This window comes from Delphinus delphis, chromosome X (assembly GCF_949987515.2).
Source record: "Delphinus delphis chromosome X, mDelDel1.2, whole genome shotgun sequence".
Taxonomy (NCBI): domain Eukaryota; kingdom Metazoa; phylum Chordata; class Mammalia; order Artiodactyla; family Delphinidae; genus Delphinus; species Delphinus delphis.
The window spans coordinates 12,574,580-12,598,736 of record NC_082704.1 but is presented as its reverse complement, the minus strand read 5'-3'; the positions used below and the strand labels follow the sequence as shown (position 1 = coordinate 12,598,736).

The following is a 24,157-nucleotide window of genomic DNA, read 5'->3' as shown; positions in this document are numbered from 1 at the left end:
ATTTTCCAGAAACGTTTTTCCAAAAACAAGCGATCTTTGCCAAATAAAGCACAGACCTGAGAAACAAAATGGGTGGATATTTTGTTCCTGGTTTAAGTTTCATCCCTGTCTAAATTCTCAGTGTGGGAATTCCCTGGCGGTCCAGTGGTTAGGACTCCGTGCTTTCACTGCCAAGGGCCCTGGTTCTATCCCTGGTCGGGGAGCTAAGATCCCGCAAGCCGCATGGCATGGCCAAAAGTTTAAAATATATATATTTTATATATATATTACATATACCTAATAAGTGACTACCTCAGGTTAGTTCAAGTCCAAGACTCAAGCTCTTAGCCACTGTACTACTATACTACTTCTCAAGAACAAAGCTTCCCTGACCGGGAATCAGACCCAGACCAAGGCAGAGAAAGTTACAAATTCTGGCCACTAGACCACACAGCATGTGTTGGGTTGCCTGATCCCACACCAAAAAGGCCCTGATGGTTATGTTTGGCAGTCTGCTTTTTATAGTTTTTGTCTCCTGCTGATTTCATTGCTTCCATGTTACACATAGATATAGACTCTTTCTGCCATCGCCAGCAAGTCTAATCTAGAGCAACTTCTCTTCTCCCTTTATCACAACTTTCTATTTAAACGCTGTTTTCCAGTTTACAAAGTGCTTCCACATACCTTATCTCATTTAATCTAATTTGCTATTTCTAACCAGTATGGGGATGAGCAACCAGATTACCCATAATTCCAACAGGCTTCAATAAATAAAAGTAATTAGGCTCTGAGTGAGGGTCTGAGGCAGTCTCCTAGGAATAAAAGTGCACAAGTCTAAGGACAAAGATGGGGCATCTCTTTTGCAGCCCGGAGCTTCCCCGACCATTCAGTCATTCTAGCAATCATTCATTTAATGAACATTAACTGAGCACCTGCTATGTGCCACGTTCTGTACTGATTGCTGGCGTTATATGATCAAGTTCTGGTTCCTGCCTTTGAGAAGCTCCAAGGCTAGTAGAGACGGAAATGTGTCCACAGACTACCATGGTGAGAGTGGGCAGGTAGCGAAAAGGTAGCTGGGCACAAGGGATTATGGGAAAATGGATGCTAACTGCCCAATCCAGCAGAGATTTCCTAGACAATCCGATGCTGAGGAGGTTCTCAACTTGGGGGCAGACACTAGAGGTTGCTAGATGGCTGAACTCTAGATAAACCAGGGAAATAGTTGTTGACTCTGGCTGTGCATTAGAATCACCTGGGGAGCTTTCAAAACCAAATAATAACTTCAGAAAACTTTGGGGCAGCACTTACTCAAGCCAAACATATACACACCCTATGGCCCAGCAGTTCCATTCCTATGCATAAACTCAGCAGAAATGTGCACCAGAAGACATGCGCAGGAATATTCATAGTAGCATTGTTCATAGCAACTCCAAACTGGAAACAACCCAGATGTCCATCAACAGGTGAATGGATAAACAAAATAGCGGACATCCACATGGTGGAATACTACTAGCAATAAAAAAGAAAGAATGACATGGGGAACTCGTACAAATATTACCCTGAGTGAGAGAAATCTTATACAAACAGATACATACTATATGATTCCACCCATATAAAGTACAAGACAGAAAAAAAGGAATCTATTGTCTTAGAAGTCAGGGCAGTGGTGCCCACTGGTGAGGGGTAGTGACTGAGAAGGCGCACAAGGCAGGTGGCTTTTGAATGCTGATGATGGTGTGTTTCTTAATCGGTGTGCTGACTGTACAGATGTGTTCAGTTTGTAAGGATTCATCAAACTCTACTTAGGATTTGTGCAGTTTCCTGAATTCATGCTATATGGCAATAGAAAATTCATTTAAACATTAAAAAAAAGAACAAGAAATACCAAGGCCTGGGTCTCACTGCAGACCAATTAACCCAAAAGCTCAGTGTGGGGAGATCCCAACATTTGTATTTTTAAAAAACACCCCAGGTGGCTCTAATGTGCAGCCACGTGTGCAAACCAAGGTTAGGCGTTCCTGTATGTATCAACAGCTCCTCTGGGGGGATAGCCTGGCACGTAGCAAAGGGAACAAGTTCTGAAGTAAGGTACGTCAACAATTACATTCTGGCTCCATTTTGCACTGGCAGTGTGTGGCATTTGTCTGCATCATCCCCAAACCTCAGTATAATGGGAACAATATCCCCTCCCTCCCAGGATTGTTGTGAGGATTAAATAAAATAATATACTTAAAGCACCTAGCACAGTACCTAGAACATAGTAGGTGCTTGAGAAATGGTAGGTACTCAACTCCTTTTCCTCCTTCGTGTCTAAGTTCCAGTGATGAGCAGATTGCTGTTAACGAACAAAACTCACGCTCTCCAATTTCCCCTCCTGAATGAGTTTCTTTGTAAAGACTGAAGTAATATTATACTTGGGCTAGTGATGTCAAACGAATGTCGGACATTTCTGGGCCCTGGTCGCTCACTCTGTTCAGCACCTGCTACCCCGGAAGGTGAACGGAGGGGCGGCAGACTGTAGGTAAATACAAACCACAGACTCTCCTTTGGAAAGCTTTGTCCCTGTCCTCACTCCTAAGAACAGCACTAGCCATGTGAGTTGGCAAAAAGAATAGAAAAAATTAATAGCTTGGAAGGCATACCATCCATGAAATGTGCCAAATGAAACACTTTTGTATAAAATGTCATGTTTTCGTAAAAACAAACAAACAAAACAGAATCCTGGGCTGAGAGCAGGAGATTCAGGTGAGAGTTTTGATGATACCACCCGTCAGCTGTATGACTTTGCTTCACTAAACTTTTCTGTTTCTCTGGCCAATGAAAGTAATGCCATCTCTCCTACAGCCTTTACAAGGGCACAGTGAGTTTCAGATAAGATAAGTAGAAAGCTTTCCAAAAACTGAAGCAGCAAAGAAAGGCAAGACTGGAAATTTACTTTTTTCCAAACTCCAATCACCAACCACCACCCTCCCTCCCCAAGACTGAGAACTCCCTGATATTAACTGCTCCAAGTGTACGCAGAGACTCCACCAGCCTGAAGCTCGCTTATGTAAGAAGAGACTGCAGCACTGCCTGGCATGTAGCATAATACTTTGCTTAAGAGAAATCCTTGGAAATGCCTCAGCTGAAGTACAAGGGCAAGCCCAGGCCTTAAGTTTTGGAGACAGGCGCTCTCAGTCACGGAACACCAGAACTGTGGCTCGAGCAAATGATGTCATCCGAGCTCCTCTTACCATGGTCAATGTCAAAAATTAAGACAGGAAGTTTAAGGACAAATTGTGGGGTTCCCAGGCAAATATAAGTTAGAAAAGCAGTTTGGACCTTAGAATCTTGCCTTAAAAGTTGTCTCCTATTCTGTAATGGTTTTTGGTTTATGTGAAGCTTTTCTTGACAAAAATATACATAGTTGCATAGAAAAATATATTCCCTTAGGACTCTATATTTTTACTCCCACTACGCATTAAGAAAAGAAAAAAAAAATCATGTGAGTCACCCCTAGATTCAAAAACAATATCAAACCAAATGTAAATATATAAGATTCTCGAAGAGACAGAGATAAACTTAAGGGCTCTCCACTCTAGAGCTAAGAAACGAAATCGCTCACATACCTGTTGGGTTCCTAAATGACTGGAAAATGAAAACTCGAAATTAACCACAGGCACGTTGAACACCTTGGAGATACAGGACTTTCCCCATCCACAGACCATTCCTGCGACAGACCTGTGTACTCAACACCGAAAATACCCCCAAATGTACAGATGCCGGGGGTTGAGGGGTGGGGGGAGGTCAAGTTAGTATCAAAAAAATAGTACTGTTGACCACCGCCCTGGTTCCGGGGGAAAGAAGGAATCCGGTCTGATGCAAAGCTCGCGGCCAGAGGCGGACAACTCGCCCCTAAGTTTGGCGCTTCCCAGCTCTCCGCCCGCGGCCCCCGCCCCCGCTCCCCGCACCCCGGAGCTCAGAGCCCCGCGAGGCCCTGGCGGAGGACGGACCCCGCGGCCACGGCCCGGGGAGGAAAGGCGGCTCCTCTCCAACCGGGGTCCTTCGCCCCCACCCCAGGCCCTCGCGCGCTTCCCTTCCCCTGACGCCCTCGCCCCGGGGCAGGTCACCTGGCTCGGCCGCTGCCCGCTGCTCCTCCGGTTGCTCGCTCGGTCCAGCCGCGCCGCCGCCGCCTCCGGGAAGCCGCTCGCCCTCCCGAGTCACGGGGCCGGCGAGCGGGCGGCCGAGCCCGTGCCAAGGCTGCGGGAACAGTTCCACCCGGCCGGAGCTGGGACCCTGCCCCGAGCGCGGCCGCCACCAGGGCGAAACTGGAGAGCTGGGCTCGGCTCTCCGGGGCGGGGAGGGGCGGCTGCAACTTTGCTCCTGGACGCGGGCGAGGAGGGGGCGCCCGTCTCCAAACTCCGTGCAGCGCCCGCAACCTCTCCAGTCCGGGGATTTTTTTTAATGCCACCCTTTTTTTTAATATAAAGGGAAGCCAGATTCTTGCCCTCAAGTTCTTGTTTCCAGAGCGGCGGGGCCGCTGGGAGGGCGGAAAGCTGGGTGCGGGAGACGCGCCCCGCTGGGTGCGCTGGCGGCGAGCCGGTCGAGGGCGCGAGGGGCAGCGGCGGACGGGCAGCGGCTGCCCTGGGAAGCCGCCTTCGCGGCCGCTCCGGACCCTGCTCTCAGTACCTCGCTGGCCCCCTCCAGCCCGGCGCCCAGAGCTCGGGAGGGAAAGCGGCCTGGAGGGACCGGGCCAGCGGCGTGGAAGCAGTGACCCGGACCTGGATCGCCGAAGTAGGAACTGGAAGTGACAGCGGCGCAGGGTAGAGCCGCCGCCGCCGCTGCCGCCGCCGCCGCCCGGGTAGCTGTGGCAGCAGCAGAAACCGCGGAGCAGCGGCGGCCACACTGCGCATGCTGCTGCCGCCCAGTTCGGCCCCGAGCCCCGGGCTGCCGCCGCCTGGCCTGTAGCGGGCCTCTGCCAGAGCCTCGGGTGGGAATCCCGGCCTCACAGAGCAGCCCTGCCTGGTGGCCCGCTTCCTCCTCCAGCCCCCGACGCAGTTCGGACCCCCCAAGCTCTTTGGTGAGCCGCTGAGACACCCCAGCAAGGAAGCGCTCTCCAGCGGCCCTCCACATCCCTCCTTTCCCCCAGCTGTCCTGGCTGCCCTTCCCGGACTCTCGGATAACAGGCCCCACATCAGATCGTCTCTTTGATGGAGAATGAAAAGGTTCGTGATAGATGGGAAATATTTCCGACCTTACTTGAAGTCCAGTTTTTACAGAAATACAATGCAGTCGGTAGATTAGGATGGCCAGAGTCATGGGTGTCATTTGATGTAACTCACGGCAATTCCAGTAGGAGTGTCAGATTGGCTCAACAGAAAGAAAAAAAAAAAGACCAACAACTTACAAAATCCTCTTTAGTCTTCCCACTAGCTCAAACTGAGCGACTAAATATACAAGGCTTTCCCCAGCGGAAACTGATGGAAACGGGCCAGTTAAAAACAGTGTCCAACAGTGAGACATTACCAATCACTACTCCAGTCTCTTCATTTTACAGATGAGTCAACCGAGGCCGAGGGAAGGGGACTGTGACTTCTCCGAAAGAAGGTGGCAGGTTCAGGGTCTGAAGGAAGGTCTGCTGCTACCCACTGCAGCTACTGCTTTGTTGCCTGGCCTTCTGCCTCACTCCAGGCACTTGGCTCCAGGAAGGCTTTGCTCTCCTAGAGCCGGAGCTCTCTTACCGGAGATTTCGCCTTGACTCATGAGGAGAGCAGCCTCTGGGAAACGGCAGATCGTCCATCCCACAGGCCCCACTTTGGGGAGGGCGCCCCTGCTGTTCCAGTGACAAGGCAGACAGGAGGCAGTGAGACGGAGACAGGAGGGGGCAAAGAAAAAGCCATACTGATACCAGCTGATGAGAGAGACAGAGAGAAGGAGGGAGAAAGAGAGACAGAAGCACTAACTGAGCCTCATGTACATTCAATGATATCCTTCATGAGCAAAACATCTTTTTTACAAAGTAGGGTTGGCCCAGGAGCAGAATAGGAGAGGGTAGGGTATCCCTGGCAATATGCGGGTCATAAGGGTGGCAGGTGACAAAGCAGAAGTACCTGTTAGGGATGAGGCAGGGAGAAAGGCTGGCTGAAAGGAAAACCAGAGGACTAGAGCTGAGACACACCAGTCCTTCCTGGGGCTGTAGCCAGGACCATGCAATCAGAGAGGTAGCACCCTGGCCACTCTCAAATGATCGCAAGAACTGTATCTGTCCCTGATTCCCACCAAGTTCAAACGCAGAACAAAGACAAAACTAGCATTGCTAGGACAGTGTTGTCAAGGGGCTTCCTGGTCACATTAGCGACACACTACCTAGACATGAGGATTCTTCCATATGTTCTGGAAGATTTTCTCTTGAGGCCTGAGTGTCCTCCCTGCCCCCTCCATTCTGTAAATAAATAAATAAGAAAGATGTATTTGCTTTGCAGAAAAGGAAATACAAATGAACTCTAAAGGCATGAGAGATATCCAAACTCACTAGGAATCATGGAAGTCAAATTATAGCAATAAATGAAATACCATTTTCACCCAACGTTTTAGCAAACATTGAAGATAAATAATATCCAGGGCCACCAGGGACATGAAGAAGGCACTTTCTACACTGTTGGTAAGAGTATAACTTCAGCATTTTTGTAGAGGAATTTGAGAGTATCAAATTTTCACACAGTAATTCCACTTCTATGAAGAAAGATGCAACAAGAATAATGACAGATGTGCACAAACCTCTATGTGCACATGCAACATGATCCACTGGTATTTATCCCAGGAATGCAAGATTGATTTAACAGATGAAAATCAATCAGTGTAACACAACATAGCAGTACAATAGAGGACAAAATCAGTGGTCATCTTAACAGATGCAGAAAAAGCATTTGACAAAATCTGGCACCCTTTCGTGATGAAAACACTCAAAACCTAGGAATAGAAGGGAACACCTTCAACCTGATAAAGAGCATTGAAAACCCACAACTATCATGATGCTTAATGGTGAAAAATTGAAAGCTTCCCCCTAAGATCAAAAACAAGACTAGGCTGTCCACTCTCATCACTTCCATTCAACACTGTATAGAAGGTTTCAGCCAGGCATATTAGTCAAGAAAATGAAATAAAAGGCATCCAGATTGGAAAGGAAGAAGCAAAAGTATCTCTGTGCACAGATGACATGATTTTGTACAAGAAAATCACACGGAATCCAATAAACTATTAGAACTAATGAACAAGTTAAAGTTGAAGGACACAAGATCAATACACAAAAATCAACTGTATTTCTATGCACTTGCAATGAACAACCCAAATATGAAATTAAGAAAAAAATTATATTTGTAGTAGTATCAAAAGGAATAAAATACTTTGGAATAAATTGGACCAAGGAGATATAAGGTGTGTACACTGAAAATTACAAAACATTGTTGAATGAAATTTTAAAGACCTAAATCAATGGAAAGACATCCTGTGTTTATGGATCAGAAGACTTAATATTGTTCAGATGGCAATATTCCCCAAAGTAATATACAGACTGAACACAATCCTTATTAAAATTCCAGCTGGCTTTTTTGCAGAAATGGACAGACTTATCCTAAAATCTATACGGGCACACAAGGGATCCAGAATAGCCAAAATTATTTTGAAAATGAAGAACAACGTTGGAGGGCTCATGCTTTCTGATTTGAAAACTTACTACACAGCTACATTAAGCAATTCAGTGGGGGAAAGAATAGTCTTTTCAACAAATGGTGTTAAGACAACTGGATATCCACATGCAAAAGAATGAATTTGGACACCTATTTCACACCATATGCAAAAACTAACTCAAAATGGATCAAATAACTAAATGTAAGAGCAAAACTTGAACACTCTTAGACGAAAATTTAGGGGTAAATCTTCATGACCTTGCACCAGGCAATGGTTTTCTTAGCTATGACATCCAAAACACAAGCAACAAAGAAAAAAAGATGAATTTGACTTCATCAAAATTTTAAAACTTCGTGTTTCAAAAGATACTGTCATCAAAATACCAATGGCATTTTTTACAGGACTAGAACAAATAATTTTAAAATTTGTGTGGAAACACAAAAGACCCCAAATAGCCAAAAAAATCTTGAGAAAGAAGACCAGAGCTGGAAGAATTATGCTCCCTGACTTCAGACTATACTACAAAGCTACAGTAATCAAAAGAGTATGGTACTAGCACAAAACAGACACATTGATCAATGTAACAGAATAGAGAGCCCAGAAAAAAACCCACACACTTATGGTCAATTAACCAATGACAAAGGCGGCAAGAATATACAATGGAGAAAAGACAGTCTCTTCAATAAGTGGTGCTGGGAAAACTGGACAGCTACTTGTAAAAGAATGAAATTAGCACATTCTCTAACACCATACACAAAAATAAACTCAAAATGGATTAAAGGTTGGATACTATAACACTCCTAGAGGAAAACATAGGCATAACACTCTTGGACATAAATTACAGCAATATTTTTCTGGATCCTTCTGCTAAAGCAAAGGAAATAAAAACAAAAATAAACAAATGGGACCTAATCAAACTTAAAAGCTTTTGTACAGCAAAGGAAACCATTGACAAAATGAAAAGACAACCTACTGAATGGGAGAAAATATTTGCAAATGATATGACCAATAAGGAGTTAATATCCAACATATATAAACAGCTCATACAACTCAACATCGAAAAAACAGACAACCAAATTAAAAACTAGGCAGAAGACCTGAATAGACATTTTTCCAAAGAGGAAATGCAGATGGCCAACAGGCACATGAAAAGATGCTCAACATCGTGCTAATCATCAGGGAAATGCAAATCAAAACCACAATGAGGGGCTTCCCTGGTGGCGCAGTGGTTGAGAGTCCACCTGCCGATGCAGGGGACACGGGTTCATGCCCCGGTCCGGGAAGATCCCACATGCTGCGGAGCGGCTGGGCCTGTGAGCCATGGCCGCTGAGCCTGCGCATCCGGGGCCTGTGCTCCGCAGCGGGAGAGGCCACAACAGTGAGAGGCCCGCGTACCGCAAAAAAAAAAAAAAAAAAAACCACAATGAGATATCACCTCACACCTGTCAGAATGGCTATCACGAAAAAGAACACAGATAACAAATGTTGGGGAGGTTGTGGAGAAAAGGGAACCTTCCTACACTGTTGGTGGGAATATAAATTGGTGCAGGGCTTCCCTGATGGTGCAGTGGTTAAGAATCCGCCTGCCAATGCAGGGGACATGGGTTCGAGCCCTGGTCTGGGAAGATCCCACATGCCGCGGAGTAACTAAGCCCGTGCACCACAACTACTGAGCCTGTGTGCCACAACTAATGAAGTCCACGTGCCCTAGAGCCCATGCTCCACAACAACAGTAGCCACCGCAATGAGAAACCCGCGCACCGCAACAAAGAGTAGCCCCCGCTCACCGCAAGTAAAGCCCATGCGCAGCAACAAAGACCCAATGCAGCCAATTAATACATTTAAAATAAATAAATAAACAAACAAACAAATAAATAAATTGGTGCAGTCACTGTGGAAAACAGTATGGAGGTTTCTCAAAAACAGAGTTTTGTAGAAATGTAGAAAATGTAGAAAACATTATATATTAGGTTTGTAGATTAGGTTTGTAGGTTTGTATATTAGGTGTATGTTAGGTTTGTAGGTTTGTATATTAAGTTTGTAGGTTTGTAGAAATGTAGAAAACAGTATGGAGGTTTCTCTAAAAATAGAACTACCATGTGACCCAGCAATTCCACTCCTGGGTATATAACCAAAAAAAGCAAAAACACGAATTCGAAAAGATATATGCACCCCAATGTTCATAGCAGCATTGTTTACAATTGCCAAGGTATGGAAGCAACCTAAGTGTCCATCAACAGATGAATGGATAAAGAATATGTGATACACACACACACACACACACACACACACACACACACACACACACACAATGGAATACCACTCAGCCATAAAAAGAAGAAAATTTTACCATATGCAGCAACATGGATGGACTTGGCATTATGCTAAGTGAAATAAGTCAGACAGAGAAAGACAAATACTGTATTATATCACTTAGATGTGGAATCTAAAAAATACAACAAACTAGTGAATAAAACCAAAAAAAAGCAGACTCACAGATATAGAGAACAAGCTAGTGGTTACCTGTGGGGAGAGGGAAGGTGGGAGGGGCAATATAGGGGTAGAGGGGAAAAAAAGAGGTTATTATGGGATTATATGAAATCATGTGTGTGAAACTTTTGAAATTTGTAAAGCACTATAGAATTTAAAGGATTTTTCATTCAATAAAAAATAATTTTTAAAAATTAAATTAAATTAAAAAAAAGAAAAAGGGGAAATATTAGAAAAAAAGAGAAACTATCAAAGTCTGGGAGGTGCTTCAGAGATACCTTTGTCTCCTAGGTGTCTCAGCAGACTTCCCTGACTAGTTGCTAGCTGTGTGATCCCCTAGAGACCCTAGGACACTGTAGCCATATGAGAACACAAAGATGGAGGTCACTTGCAGAGGCCAACTGGCCACCCAGAGGGTCAGAAGGCAACAGCTCTTTCATGTGGTCACTGTGCCCCACAACCAACACTCAATTGTCAGTGTTCTGCTGCATCTCCAGCTTCATTTTTCTACATTTCCAAATTGACCATTTCAAGCTGCCACTCTTTTTTATATAAATAATAGTGTGTTCTTGGCAATAATCAAGCCCTGCTCTTCTTGCTTTTCATACATTAACAGTTTTATAGCGTCAACAAAAAAGTATTCAGCATGCCCTATACTAGGCACTGTCTGAGAGATACTCTAAAGTGACAAGATACGGAAACAATCTAAATACCCATCAGTGGGTGAATGGATAAAAAAAGATGTGGCATATACACACAATGGACTGTTATTCAGCCATAAGAAAGGAGGACATTCTGCCATTTGCGACAATAGGGATGGAACTGGAGCACATTATGCTAAGTGAGATAAGTCAGACAGAGAAAGAAAAATACTGTATGGTCTCACTTATATGTGGAATCTAAAAAAGTCAAACATAAAAAAACAGAGAGTCAAATGGTGGTTACCAAGGGGTGGGGGTAGGGTATGAAAAGTGACGTTGTTTAAGGGTACCAACTTGCAAGGAGTAGCAAATATGCCGTAGTGCTCTAATGCGCGCTGTAGTGAACACAGAGAACAATATTGTACTATACTTAGGTATATTACAATATATAAATCTATCAAAGTAACACATTGTACACCTTAAATTTACACCATGTTGTATGTCAAATATATTCAATTTTTAAATAATTAATTTTTTTAAGTTTGCAAATATTTATGTTGATGTCTGTCTCCCTAGCTACTTGGGAGCTTGAGACTGGATGGTCAGTATTCTTGGCTGCTTGAGTACACCCCAGCTTTGCTTTCAGTCTCATTCCTTATGTGCTGATTTTGTGTACAAAACTACCTAGTCATAAGAGTGTGAGCAGCTATTATGCGTGTCTTATGTGCAGTGACATATGAAGTGTGTTCTAAGTGCATTATTCCATTTGATCTTTAAAACAATCCTATGCAGTAGATATTACTAATGTCTCCATTACACAGATGAGGAAACTGGAGCAGAGAGAGGCCAAGTAACTTTTCCCAGAGTCACACAGTCAGAGTCAAGACTCTGACCCAAGTCTGTCAAACTAGAGAAGGTATGTGCTTAACCATGATGCCAGATATTGCCTCCTTACAATATTCATCTGATGCTCAGGCCAGCCTGAATTATCAAAAAGAAATCAAAATATGCCTGGTGCCTTTCATGTAAGAAATGAAAATTATGTTATACTTTTTTAGAAAGATTTGTATCCAAAGTGGCTAAAAATTAATGGAGTAAGCATTAGTTATCAGAAAAATCCACTTAGGTGAAATGACTCATTCTCCAACAATGCCAGACCCAGGAGGTGTTCCTTTTTTTCTTTTTTTTAAATTTATTTATTTATTTATTTTTGACTGTGTTGGGTCTTCGTTGCTACGCACGGGCTTTCTCTAGTTGCAGAGAGCGGGGGCTACTCTTCATTGCAGTGCGCGGGCTTCTCATTGCAGTGGCTTCTCTTGTTGCGGAGCATGGGCTCTAGGCGCACGGGCTTCAGTAGTTGCGGCTCACGGGCTCAGTAGTTGTCGCTCGCGGGCTCCAGAGCGCAGGCTCAGTAGTTGTGGAGCACGGGCTTAGTTTCTCCACGGCATGTGGGGTCTTCCTGGACCAGGGCTCGAACCCGTGTCCCCTGCATTTGCAGGTGGATTCTTAACCACTGCGCCACCTGGGAAGTCCCCCAGGAGGTGTTTCTGTATCATCTAGTATTCTTAGAACCACAAATAAGCTCGGTATACCTTCTGACAGCTTCAGAGTGCATAAATCACTGGCAACCTCACCATGTTTTTATTTATCAAATAAAAAAGAAAATACCATGATCTGCTCATAGCAGACATGATTCCATAAGGGATATAGAGTAGGTTACACCTACCTCAAAAGCCATACACACTCATGTGCCCATGCACAAACACACACACACAGAGTGCTAAAATTTGGCAATAGGGAAATCCGGAATAAAATATTCAGAGACAAGCATAGCTTGATGCTATGGCTAACTTTAGGAAAAATTCTGAAGGAAGCAAAATTTATCTGGGGCAAAGGTACTTGTACTACTACTACTAATAGCTAACACTTGGAGAAGACTTACTATGTAACACGCACTCTTCCGGGACACAGATTCATTGAAATCTCACACCAATCCTATGAGACAGGAGCTGCTATTCTTCCCATTTTACAGGTGGGGAGACTGAGGCAGAGAGGCATAGTAAAGTAATATGCCCAACGTCATAAACCTACTAGTGGGAGAAAACTGAGATTTGAACCTGAGCAGTCTAATGCCCGAATCCAGGCTCAAACCACTACTAATGCTTCTCCACAAGTAATACTACTAATGCACATCTACACTTCTTATGTCCTTGATCCTGTGCTGAGCATTCTACATACATTACTTCATAGATCTTTGGAGGTTGGAGGTCTTAGCTCTAAATTATTATGCAGTATCTCATTTGATCCTTACCACAACCCCATAAGGTAGCTATTATTGTGTCCATTTTACAGATAGAAACACTGAGGCACAGAGACATTAAATAATTTGACACACAGGCGAAAGTATCACCTCCTTTTCAGCAACACCCCCTATACTTACTGTAAGGATCCACATAACGTAAAAGAATGCAACGTAACTTAATTTACAATTTCTACCTCAGGGCCAGGTTCTTTCAAGGCCTCTGTTCTAAAGTGTTAGTGGGAAAAAGTGACAATAAGTTTTCCACTCTTCCCAACTCAGGGGGATTACAGTAACCCTCTGCAGCAGCCAGTGGCCTGCTTTGGGCTCCACTTAAGTAGGGACTCACACCATACAAGCTCTGGCACCGGAAGCCTGCTTTCAGGGCTTGGGTGCTATTTTTTAAAGGTACCATATTTTGGTTTTGTTTTTTGTTTTGTTTTTAATTGAAGTATAGTTGCTTTACAATGTTGTGTTAATTTCTGCTGTACAGCAAAGTGATTCAGTTATACATATCCATACATTCTTTTTTATATTCTTTTCCATTATGTTTTATCACAGGATATGGAATATAGTCCTCTGTGCTATACAGTAGGATAAAAGGTAACATATTTTGCTCTCTTTTTCTTTTCTTTTCTTTTTTTTTTTTTTTTTTGGTGGCATGCAGGATATTAGTTCCCTGACCAAGGATCGAACCCTTTCACCCTGCAGGGGAAGCGCAGAGTCTCAACAACTGAACCACCAGGGAAGTCCAGAAGGTACATATTTTGAATTTTTATTTTGTTTTGTTTTGGAATTGTTTTCTGGAAAAGACAAACTAGCAAGCCACGACTGGGGACCACCAATCTTAACCATGGTTTCCATAAAATGCTTCCTCTGTTTCACAGTGAAAATAAACCAAGTACTTTTACTACAACACCATCTTCGTTAGCAGAGTGAAAAACGATCACCACGAGGAAGGCAACCTGGGTGGGCTTACCTCCACTTGAAGGGCTGCACATCCTTTCAGGAAGTCATTGATGTTGTTGGTGCAGTCAGCTTCAGTTTGGGGCTCCAGACAGTACTAGGGAAACAGAGTCAAATGTCACTTGGAGACTGTCATCACATGTGGGTCACATCATTGCATCGCTCACTGATAAGTAGATAAGGTAGGCTTTTTAAGGCGGGGCCAACATTGCTGTCAATCCAGGAAGAGAAATTAACCACTGAAGGAAGTGATGCAAAAATCTAAACGGTCGGTCTTGTTTCAAATGTCACGAAACCCTTAGTCCCAAGCCGTCTCTACTTACAAACTTTTTCTCAAGCTTTCTGCCAAAGTGTAGTAATAGCAAATTAGAGAGACCCTGAAAGTTTTCTGATCCTGGTTCCTGCTTCCAACCTATTACCACCCTCCCTCCTCCTCATGATAATTTATTAAAAAGTATATTTTCCCCTTCACTGTTCTCCACATTTGATCACATTTCTCAACATTTTCCCACCATTTTATCACTGTTTTTCAAGTTTGAGAAATTATAAGCAAAAGAACTGTACTCAGCCTCACATTCCCTGCTGACCTTAAGAAAATAATAGTAGGGCTCCACCTTTAAACTTACTTAAAGTGCCCACTTTTTTTTTGTTTTTTTTTTGGCCGCGTCAGGTCTTAGCTGCGGCATGAGGAATCTTTAGTTACGGCATGTGGGATCTAGTTCCCCGACCAGGGATTGAACCCAGGCCCCCTGCATTGGGAGCGTGGAGTCTTAACCGCTGGACCACCAGGGAAGTCCCAGTGCCCACTTTTTAAATCACATCCTCGTGACCATGGGTTTCCAACATTCACAATTTTGGATTTTTAAAAGAGAGTAAGGTTAGTTTCACTTTGAACACACGTTGCATTTGAAACATATATTTGGTTTCTATTGTTTTAACAGAATGTGTTGTAACATTTTGGATTATTTCTCCTGGTTGCTAAATAGCCTTTCTTTCTTTCAATGGATATTTTATTTCTTTGTGAAGAAAATCTACACTGAATTTAGTCATACCGTCAATAAACACCATCTGTATCTCTTATAAATCATTCCATTTTTCCTCAGATTCACATGCACCCCAAGTTCAAAACATGTCCTCAGTACACAGGGAGGTGTAACATGCATCTCTATGACAGAGCAAGCTCGTGACATGGGTGTTCTCCTTGTCCCTCGCACCAGTGGTGTAACAGGTTTTTACTGTACTAATCTTCGGTGGCCAATTACTAAAGGATAACATTTCATTTTCCGACTTTTTCCAACTACAAAAACAGAAAGCAAGTCAAAGTCTTAGAAAGAGATTAAAGTAGGAGCGTCCTGTGACCCAGGCAATCGAAAATCTCCAGAGTGACATTATTGCTGCTCTCTTGTGGTAAGCAACCCCAAAGATACTGCAAATTTCCCTTACCTTTTCTATAGAGCCAGGCCTAAGTCTGTTGATCAGTTTGCATAGCACTACCCCATTTTTCAGCGAGGACTTCAAGAACTCCTCCGGATCACAGATGGTCTTTTTGGGGGAATCTAATACTCCCAAAGATATAAGCCATGTCACGATGCGTTCTTCTGGATTCATTACTGAGGACTGTACACTCCGAACAGCTCTCTGGGGCAGCTGCAAGGACTAAGCCACATCCGCGATTGCATCTGCTGTTGTCTTCCTTTTTATGAGTTCTCTTCTCGTGCTTGCAGCGCAAAGCTCTAAAAGAACTTTTCTTAGACAACGGTGGAAGCCACTCCAATTATGGGATTTGAAAACCACAGAGCTCACACTCAGAGATGTGGAAATAGAATGAATGGGGGGAAAAAGAGTCCTGGATAACACTGGGTTTCTTTTTCAAAATCTGCAAAACAAATTCATTGGGATTAAAAAAGAAGAAGAAGAAATACATACACACACACACACACACACACACACACACACACAAACCAACGGGTGCAAGGAGCTGTAAAGGAAGGAAGTGAGGAGGCTGCCGGGGAGGGAGGAGAGAGAAGGAAGCGAGTGCTCTGGGAAAACAGAGGTGAGCCAGCACTTCAGGGGACCTTAGAAATGAGATACTCATGGGCCAGTCTGGGAAGAAGCTGTCAATATATAGTCTAGCCCCAGTGAAAATCTGGTTTCTGTCAAGAGGAAGATGCCAACTGGCTCTTAGGTCAGACAGATCTGAGCCTCGTGGGGAGCTGTGCTGGCACAACAGGGCTCAAAGAAGGTAGGCTGGGAAATTCTTCCAAGAAATGGCCACATGTCCTCACACTGTCTCACCGAGATGATATGTCACAATCATGCCTTGCAAAACATGTTGAGTGGCACAGTGACAACATGCCAAGCAGAGGAAGATTGTGCCTGCCGTCAGCCATCACTGTGTATAAGCACAAGCTAGAAGAATGGCATTTTACTTTGCAGCCAAAAAGCTATGTTGAGGGAAATAGACTAAGGATAACATCTGACATCCTGTTTACTTGCATTCTTGAGTGATTCTTTTTCTGGACCTGGTTCCACTACACAATCCAGCTGCAGTACCCTTAGCAAAGGCTCAGACACAGTGACATCAACGGGTAAAAAGCACTTGAAAACAGAGCTTTTGAGAACAAAAGAACACTTGTCCTCTGTCTACACTACAGTCTAGAAAGTTGATGTTTCCCCAACAAGAAACACTGCCTTAAAAATCCTGCTCTGGGAAAAAACTGGTCTATAACAAGAGATCTGAACTATTCTTAAACATCTTCATAACCAGTTAAAATAGTCATATTATTGGGAAATGTATGATAAGGCCAACAGTATAGCCTCATCTGGGCAAATGCGTGGTACTCGGCATTACCACCCTCTCCTAGTGCATGGGATCCTGCTAAGCTTCAGAATCTTTTCAACGCAGTTTTAGGCATCTACTACCAAATAACCAGTTTAGATAATCCTGCTGCCTGTTTTCAAGGCTTCCCCTTCTTACCCTGTAGTAACACTTACCAGACTTTACTATTATCACTTGTCGATCTATCTCCTCCACCAGAATGTACCCTCCCCTAGAGGAGGGGTCTTGTCTGCCTTAATGAACACTGTCCCCAGCAGAGTGCCTGGTACACAGTAGATGTTTTAATGGCTTAAAACAAACATGTTTTCCTTGCTAATGATTTTTATACTTTTACTGAGATATAATTGACATAATGAATTGCACATATTTAAGTTGTATGATTTAATGAATTTTGACATATGTATACATCCCGTGATACAATCACACACACACACACAATTCAGATAAACCTTTCCATCATCCCCAAAAAGTGTTCTTGTGCCCTTTCAACCCCATCTTCCCTCCCTTCCCCCAAAATCCCAGACAACGAACAATCCCCTTTCAATCCCTATAGATTAGTTTGCATTTTCTAGAACCTTATATAGAACTTTCTTTTGTCTGGCTTCTTGCACTTAACATCATCACTTTGAGATTCATTCATGTTGCTGTGTCTATCAATAGTTCTACAAGAAAGATTTGACCTCCAAATATTTGGTTTGATATAATTATATTTATGAACAAAATAGGTATAGTCAATCAGAAGTTATAATTGACTTTTGACCAATGACCCCATCTATGTAATGGAAATAAAACCAAAATCCATGTGTTGATCAATAAAATTCTTAAATCTGACCTGCTTAAACATATTTTGATATGTCATTTGGCCAGTTTTCATGACTGCTCATCAAAATTGTACTCTATAGACGAACAAATCTGGCAGTATTATTGAGGTATCACTTACATTTTTTGGTGAAGAACAAAACCTGAGTAATTTCAGGAACCCAGTCCAGTCCAAAATAGGCTTGAGCCCACTGGGGTCATCAGGGTGAAAATCCACCTCATTTTAGACACTGGCTATAGTAAATTACTGTAAATAATAATCAGAAAGGCAACTCCACCTCCTCAAGGCAGAAGAAACAGTTCTACCAGCATAAAGATTGGAAGTTAGGGTTGGTATGGTCAAATGTCAAGAAAGCAAGGCATTCCAGGACAGTAGCAAGCATACGGGTGAAATGACTAACCATGGAACACAGGGAAATGGAAAGGAGTTGATGAACTGGGGGAACAGAGTGGGGGGTTGAAAGACTGGAGATCACAGTGGCACAAAGCACAGGCTTTACACAAGAGTGTGAAAAAATAAAGTAAAATAAAACAAAACAAAATAAAATAAAATACTATACAAAAGTTATCTTGTCAAGATTGGAAGAAGAGAATGGCAGAAGTAAAGGTGGAATAAATGTATCCTGGACTTGCATGAAATTGCATCCGTGGCTCATTTAATTCAATAAGAAGCCTAAGTTTTCTCTTCCATTGTATGAATATTAGAGTCTATCCATTTTGATGAGCAGCATTACCTGCTCTCCTCCTGCTATACAGAAATCTATCAAACGTTTTACCTAAGCACACAACATAATACCAAATATGAAATCGATTTCATAGTAACCTTAAAATGTAGACATTGAACTTTCTGAAAAGATGCTTTAAGTCCAAGTTCTATGAACTGGACTGTAATTTTGAATTTCTATAATCTTGGTATTGTATTCCAGTAATATTGCCCAGATTGGTTAAAAGGTGACCAGTATGGGCTTCCCTGGTGGCGCAGTGGTTGAGAGTCCACTTGTCGATGCAGGGGACACGGGTTCGTGCCCCAGTCCAGGAAGATCCCACATGCCACGGAGCGGCTGGGCCCGTGAGCCATGGCCACTGAGCCTGCGCGTCCGGAGCCTGTGCTCCGCAACGGGAGAGGCCACAACAGTGAGAGGCCCGCGTACCACAAAAAAAAAAAAAAAAACAAACAAAAACGGTGACCAGTATGGGGATTTCCCTGGTGGCGCAGTGGTTAAGAATCCGCCTGCCAATGCAGGGGGCACGGGTTCGATCCCTGGTCCGGGAAGATCCCACACGCCACGGAGCAACTCAGCCCGTGAGCCACAACTACTGAGCCCACACACCACAACTACTGAAGCCCACATGCCTAGAGCCCGTGCTCCGCAACAAGAGAAGCCACCGCAATGAGAAGCCCGCCCATCGCAACGAAGAGTAGCCCCCGCTCGCCGCAACTAGAGAAAGCCCACGTGCAGCAACGAAGACCCAACGCAGCCAAAATTTAAAAAAAAAAAAGTGACCAGTATATGCTCTATTTTGCAAACTGTATTTTTTGCAGATTTTTTCAGGTTAAAATTATACATAGCTATCACCCAAAATAAAGTAGAACATAAATTATGAGCATATTTTTTAAAAAGAACAAAGGTCTGTGGTTCTACTTCAGATCCTTAGTACCACACACCGTGGGCCACTGAACCTGCCTCCTCATTGGTTTTCCCACCTCCATCCTCTCATCCTAATGAACTCTCTGGCAGAGCACACTTTGGTTGATTTTCCAAAGCGCCTGTTTAATAGTGTAATATTCCTGCTCAAAAACTCTCTAAGCCTCTCCACCACCTAAAACCATGATTTACAAACGACAATGTACAAAAATAATCACCTCTTGCGAGGGAGGGAGGAGAAAGGCATGACAGTGGAACCTGAGCCCAAATCGCTAATATTATATTAAAAATAAAAAGACCGGGCTTCCCTGGTGGCGCAGTGGTTGAGAGTCCGCCTGCCGATGCAGGGGACACGGATTCGTGCCCTGGTCCAGGAGGATCCCACATGCCGCGGAGCGGCTGGGCCCGTGAGCCATGGCCGCTGAGCCTGCGCGTCCGGAGCCTGTGCTCCGCAACGGGAGAGGCCACAACAGTGAGAGGCCCGCGTAATGCAAAAAAAAAAAAGACCTACAGGAAATAAGGCAAATGTTAACATTTGTTAAAAGTGATTCTTGGGTACACTGGAACCTATTATATTACTTTCTTTACTTTTCTGAATTTGGAATATTCATAATTGATTTTTTTAAAATTTAAATCTCCTGGGGCACTTGTTAAAAAGATTTGGGGGCTCAGTTCTCTAATACTCTAGTTCAGAAGATACACAATGGGAGAAAGGAATCTATATTATTAAAGTATCCCCTTGATTCTGAGGCAGGTGGACCAAGGTCACACTTGGAGGAACAAGTTGGTTTATAACCTTACACTCCACCAAAATTTCTGCCAACACCTGGGTCATTTCAATATTCACAAGAACAACAATACAACATCGGGACCACTCAGTTTCTTGACCTCCTGTACCTGTAATTGATATAGTACCTCTCAGCCCCTCTCTATGCTGTGAAAATGGATCTGGGGCCTTTCAATATATTTTCCCTTGCCAGCTGGTGCGATATGAACTTTTATCAGTAGATGGTGGTGGAAAGACCTGGCAGGAAGAAGGGTTTTTTTTTTTTTTTTTTTTTTTAAGAAGGGGTTTTAATTGCTGTGTCCTGTGTGCTCCCCCCACGGGCTCCTGCCGAGACCACCCCCTTTGCTAGTGCTTGCCGTCTGTGCACTGGCTTCCTCAATGCACAGCGGGGAGCAGCTTCCCCTGGCACCACCCTTGGGTGGTTCTGTAGCAAAGTGTCTCTAGTGAGACACCTCCCCTGTGAACGGGAAACATCCTAGAGAGGCACATTTTCAGCAAGTTCCAGAGGGTGGATGTCCAGCAAGTTCCACTGACTCAGCACCACAGGCGACTCCTCTAACAAGGCCTGGATATCAGCTGTACACGGAAAGAGGGGTTATCACCGCTCTATGGGTAGTGACTATTATATATCGTTTTTATATTGTCTGCTATTGTATATTATATCTGGTATTCCTAGAATTCCCTTTACTTCTCACTAGCCAATCTCTTATTATCCAATCCCCTATTATCGTTAATAATTCTTGATGTTAAACTTTTCCTCTTAAAATTCCCCTGTGGTTTCTCTGTCCTGATTGGACCCAGATGAACATGTGTCATCATCTTCGGTGAACACACCTCCACTTTAGCCAACCACTTGCAAGGTCACACCCTGTACTTTGTCATCGCATAAACTTCTCTGCCTCCTGAATCATGAATTCAAACACTACATTTTCTAACCACAAGCTACTGTCTTTCCAGCTTGTTTATTCAGTTACTCCCACTACGATTAATCCTTAGCGTCATAGGGATCCTCAAAGCATGGTTTTCCAAGATGATTATACAAATTTGCATTCCCACAAAGCAGGGTATGATTTCCCATGGCTCCATATCATAGCTAACACTCCATATTATAGACTTTTACATTTTCTTTTCTTTTCGTGGGTGTGAAATTTACTTTTGTATGATTGCTAATAAGGTTGAGCATTTTTTCTTTTTTCTTTTCTTTTTTTTTGGCCACTCCGCACAGCTTGGGGGATCTCAGTGCCCTGACCAGAAGCAGCACAGAGCCCTAACCACTGGACCGGCAGGGAATTCCCGAGCATTTTTTCATATGTTGATTGGCCACACATATTTCCTCTTCTGTGAAATCTTGCTCATTTCTATTGCCCACTTTTTACTAGGTTGTTTGTCTTTTTGTTATTATAAAATTACATAAAATTTGTAATACCAGGAATCCCCTGGCCACCCAGTGGTTGGGACTCCATGCTTTCACTGCGGAGGTGGGTGTGTGTGAGGGGTCCATGTTTGTTCCCCAGTAGGGGACCTAAGATCCCACAAGCCACATGGTGCAGCCCAAAAAAAAAGTTTGTCATACCCTATGGACACTAAACCAATGTCAGGATGTAAGGCCAACTGGCCCGAGGCAGGGGAACACAATCAGATTCACAGGTTGCATCAGACCGAAACTCTCCGGACCACCCAGTTCCAGGAACTGACCTGGAGACATTCCAGACCACCCAGTTCCAGGAACTGACCTGGGGACTTTGCACCCGGCCCAGCCTTCCCGCCTTTCGAGGGGCGAGACTAACGGTCCCCCAGGATACCCGAAAAGACCACCAAATAAGGAATACCCTGCGCCCTCCCAGATTCACCACACCCCTTTCCCTTCTTCCCCTATAAAATCTTGCCCAACCCTTGCCCGGGGGCGACTTCTCTGGCCCCTTTCTCTCGGACCAGTGAACCTCGCCCGGGAGCGCTCCCTAATAAAGCTCACTTGAAGCTTTCCACCGTTTCGCGGTGCCGTTTGTTAAGATCCGACCTTACAGAAAACATATGCTAAGTTAAAGAAGCCAGTCACAAAATATCATATATTGTATGATCTCACTTATATGAAATGTTCAGAATAGGCAAATCCACAGAGATAGAAAGTAGAACTGCAGTTGCCTAGGACCCGGGTGAGAGTTGAGGGGAAATAGGGATTGACTGCCAATGGATATGAGGGGGATTTGGTGGGGGGGGGGGGAGTGAAGAAAATATTCTACAATTGATTTGGTGATGGTTGCACAACTCTGTAAATATACTAAAAGCAATTGAATTGTACGCTTTAAATAGGTAAGTTATACACTATCTTAATTATGTCTCAACAAAACTGTTATTTTTAAAAAGGCCATTGTGGGACTTTCCTGGCGGTCCAGTGGTTAGGACTCCGCACTCTCACTGCTGAGGGCACGGGTCAGTCCCTGGTCGGGGAAGTAACATCCCACAAGCCTCGAGCTGTGGCCAAAAATAAATAACTAAATAAATAAGTAAAATAAAAAGGCAATTGTGATGAGCAACAAAAAAATAAAATAAAAACGACTGTTTGGGCTCTAGCCGTCATGTCTGCATTCCAGCCAGGAAGTCAGGATGGGGGACGAAAAATGAAACTCCCCCCTCCCCACACACAGTTTATTAGGCAAAATTTATAACATACTGAAAGATTGAAGGAATATGATGATCTCCTTTGTCCCCACCATCTAGATTTAATCACTGGTAACATTCTGCCATATTTCACTTGCCTATATAGGTGCAGTAACTATATATTTTTTAAATAAACTATTAAATAAGTTGCAGACATCCTATCACTTCACCCTAAATACTTCAGCATGCCTCTCCTCAAATTAAGGACATTTCAACATAACCAAAGCTCTATTATCACAATTAAGAAAATTAACAATAATTCACTAACGCCATCCAATTTTCAGTTCATATTAAGACTTCCCCGGGACTCCCTTGGTGGTCCAGTGGTTAAGACATCACCTCCCAATGCAGGGGGTGCAGGTTTGATCCATGGTCGGGGAGCTAAGATCCCACATGCCTCACGGCCAAAAAACCAAAACATAAAAACAGAAGCAATATTGTAATAAATTCAATAAAAACTTTAAAAAAAAGACTTTCCCATTTATCCCTAAAAATGTCTTTCAGAGCTTTTTTTTTTCAAAGCAGCATGCAATCAAGTTGCCCCTACTCATGTCATAGAACTGAATTTGCTTCTAGGCAAAAATCTGAGTGACCATAGGGTTCGTCCCCATTTGTTTCCCTTCTCTTGGGATCAAAGTCCTGTGCTGCCTGTTGTCTCAATTTCTGGAAAGAGTTGTTTCATATATTCTGACTAGTTTTCTAGTTGTTTATACTGGGAGGACAAGTCCATACCACATAATCCTTCATGGGTAGAAGCAGAAGTTGGCTTAGTCTACTTTTAATTACGTCTTCTACATCATACAACAAATGAGACCTAATATAGTTTGTTCTTGTTAATTTATAAGGGCTTTTTAGATATTAAAGATATTAACCTTTTAGTATATATGTTTTAAATTGTTTCCTAGTTAGTATTTGCCTTTTAAATTTTATTAATTTCTTAGCAATTACTATACAGAAGTTTTTAAATTTGTATATAATTAAATATACCAATCTTTCCTTTTATGATGTACACCTTTTATATCATGCTTAAAGTTCTTCCTCAAGGTCACTTTAGAAATTTATCCTAGAGAAATAATGACAAGTTCGGAAGGCAATAAAATCACAATCTACAGAACAACAAAAAAAAAAATTAAGAAATTAGGCCTCATCAAAATTAAGAACTTTGGGGACTCCCAGGTGGCGCAGTGGTTAAGAATCGACCTGCCAATGCAGGGGACACAGGTTCAAGCCCTGGTCCAGGAAGATCCCACATGCCACGGAGCACCTAAGCTTGTGCAACACAACTACTGAGCCTGCGCTCTGGAGCCCGCGAACCACAGCTACTGAGCCCACATGCCACAACTACTGAAGCCCATGCGCCTAGAG

The 24,157-nt window shown here is 43.4% G+C and overlaps 2 protein-coding genes across 3 annotated transcripts in view; one reads left to right on the top strand and one right to left on the bottom strand.

Moving 5' to 3' along the window:
• ARHGEF6 (Rac/Cdc42 guanine nucleotide exchange factor 6) overlaps positions 1-15,768 on the bottom strand; it is a 119,058-nt gene extending 103,290 nt beyond the window's left edge. Inside the window, exons 1-2 of one of the 2 annotated variants that reach the window (XM_060002341.2) lie at positions 15,487-15,768; positions 14,057-14,140 (exon numbers count right to left, since the gene is read on the bottom strand). In XM_060002341.2, coding sequence (XP_059858324.1) covers positions 14,057-14,140; positions 15,487-15,651 — 249 coding nt within the window. In that variant the 5' untranslated portion in view covers positions 15,652-15,768. Of the gene's footprint in view, positions 1-4,091; positions 4,136-14,056; positions 14,141-15,486 lie in introns of those variants that run through there. The other variant, XM_060002342.1, reaches the window with a different exon arrangement.
• Positions 1-24,157, top strand: part of LOC132418498 (N-alpha-acetyltransferase 11-like) — a 581,283-nt gene that overhangs the window by 480,321 nt on the left and 76,805 nt on the right. The window lies entirely within an intron of this gene.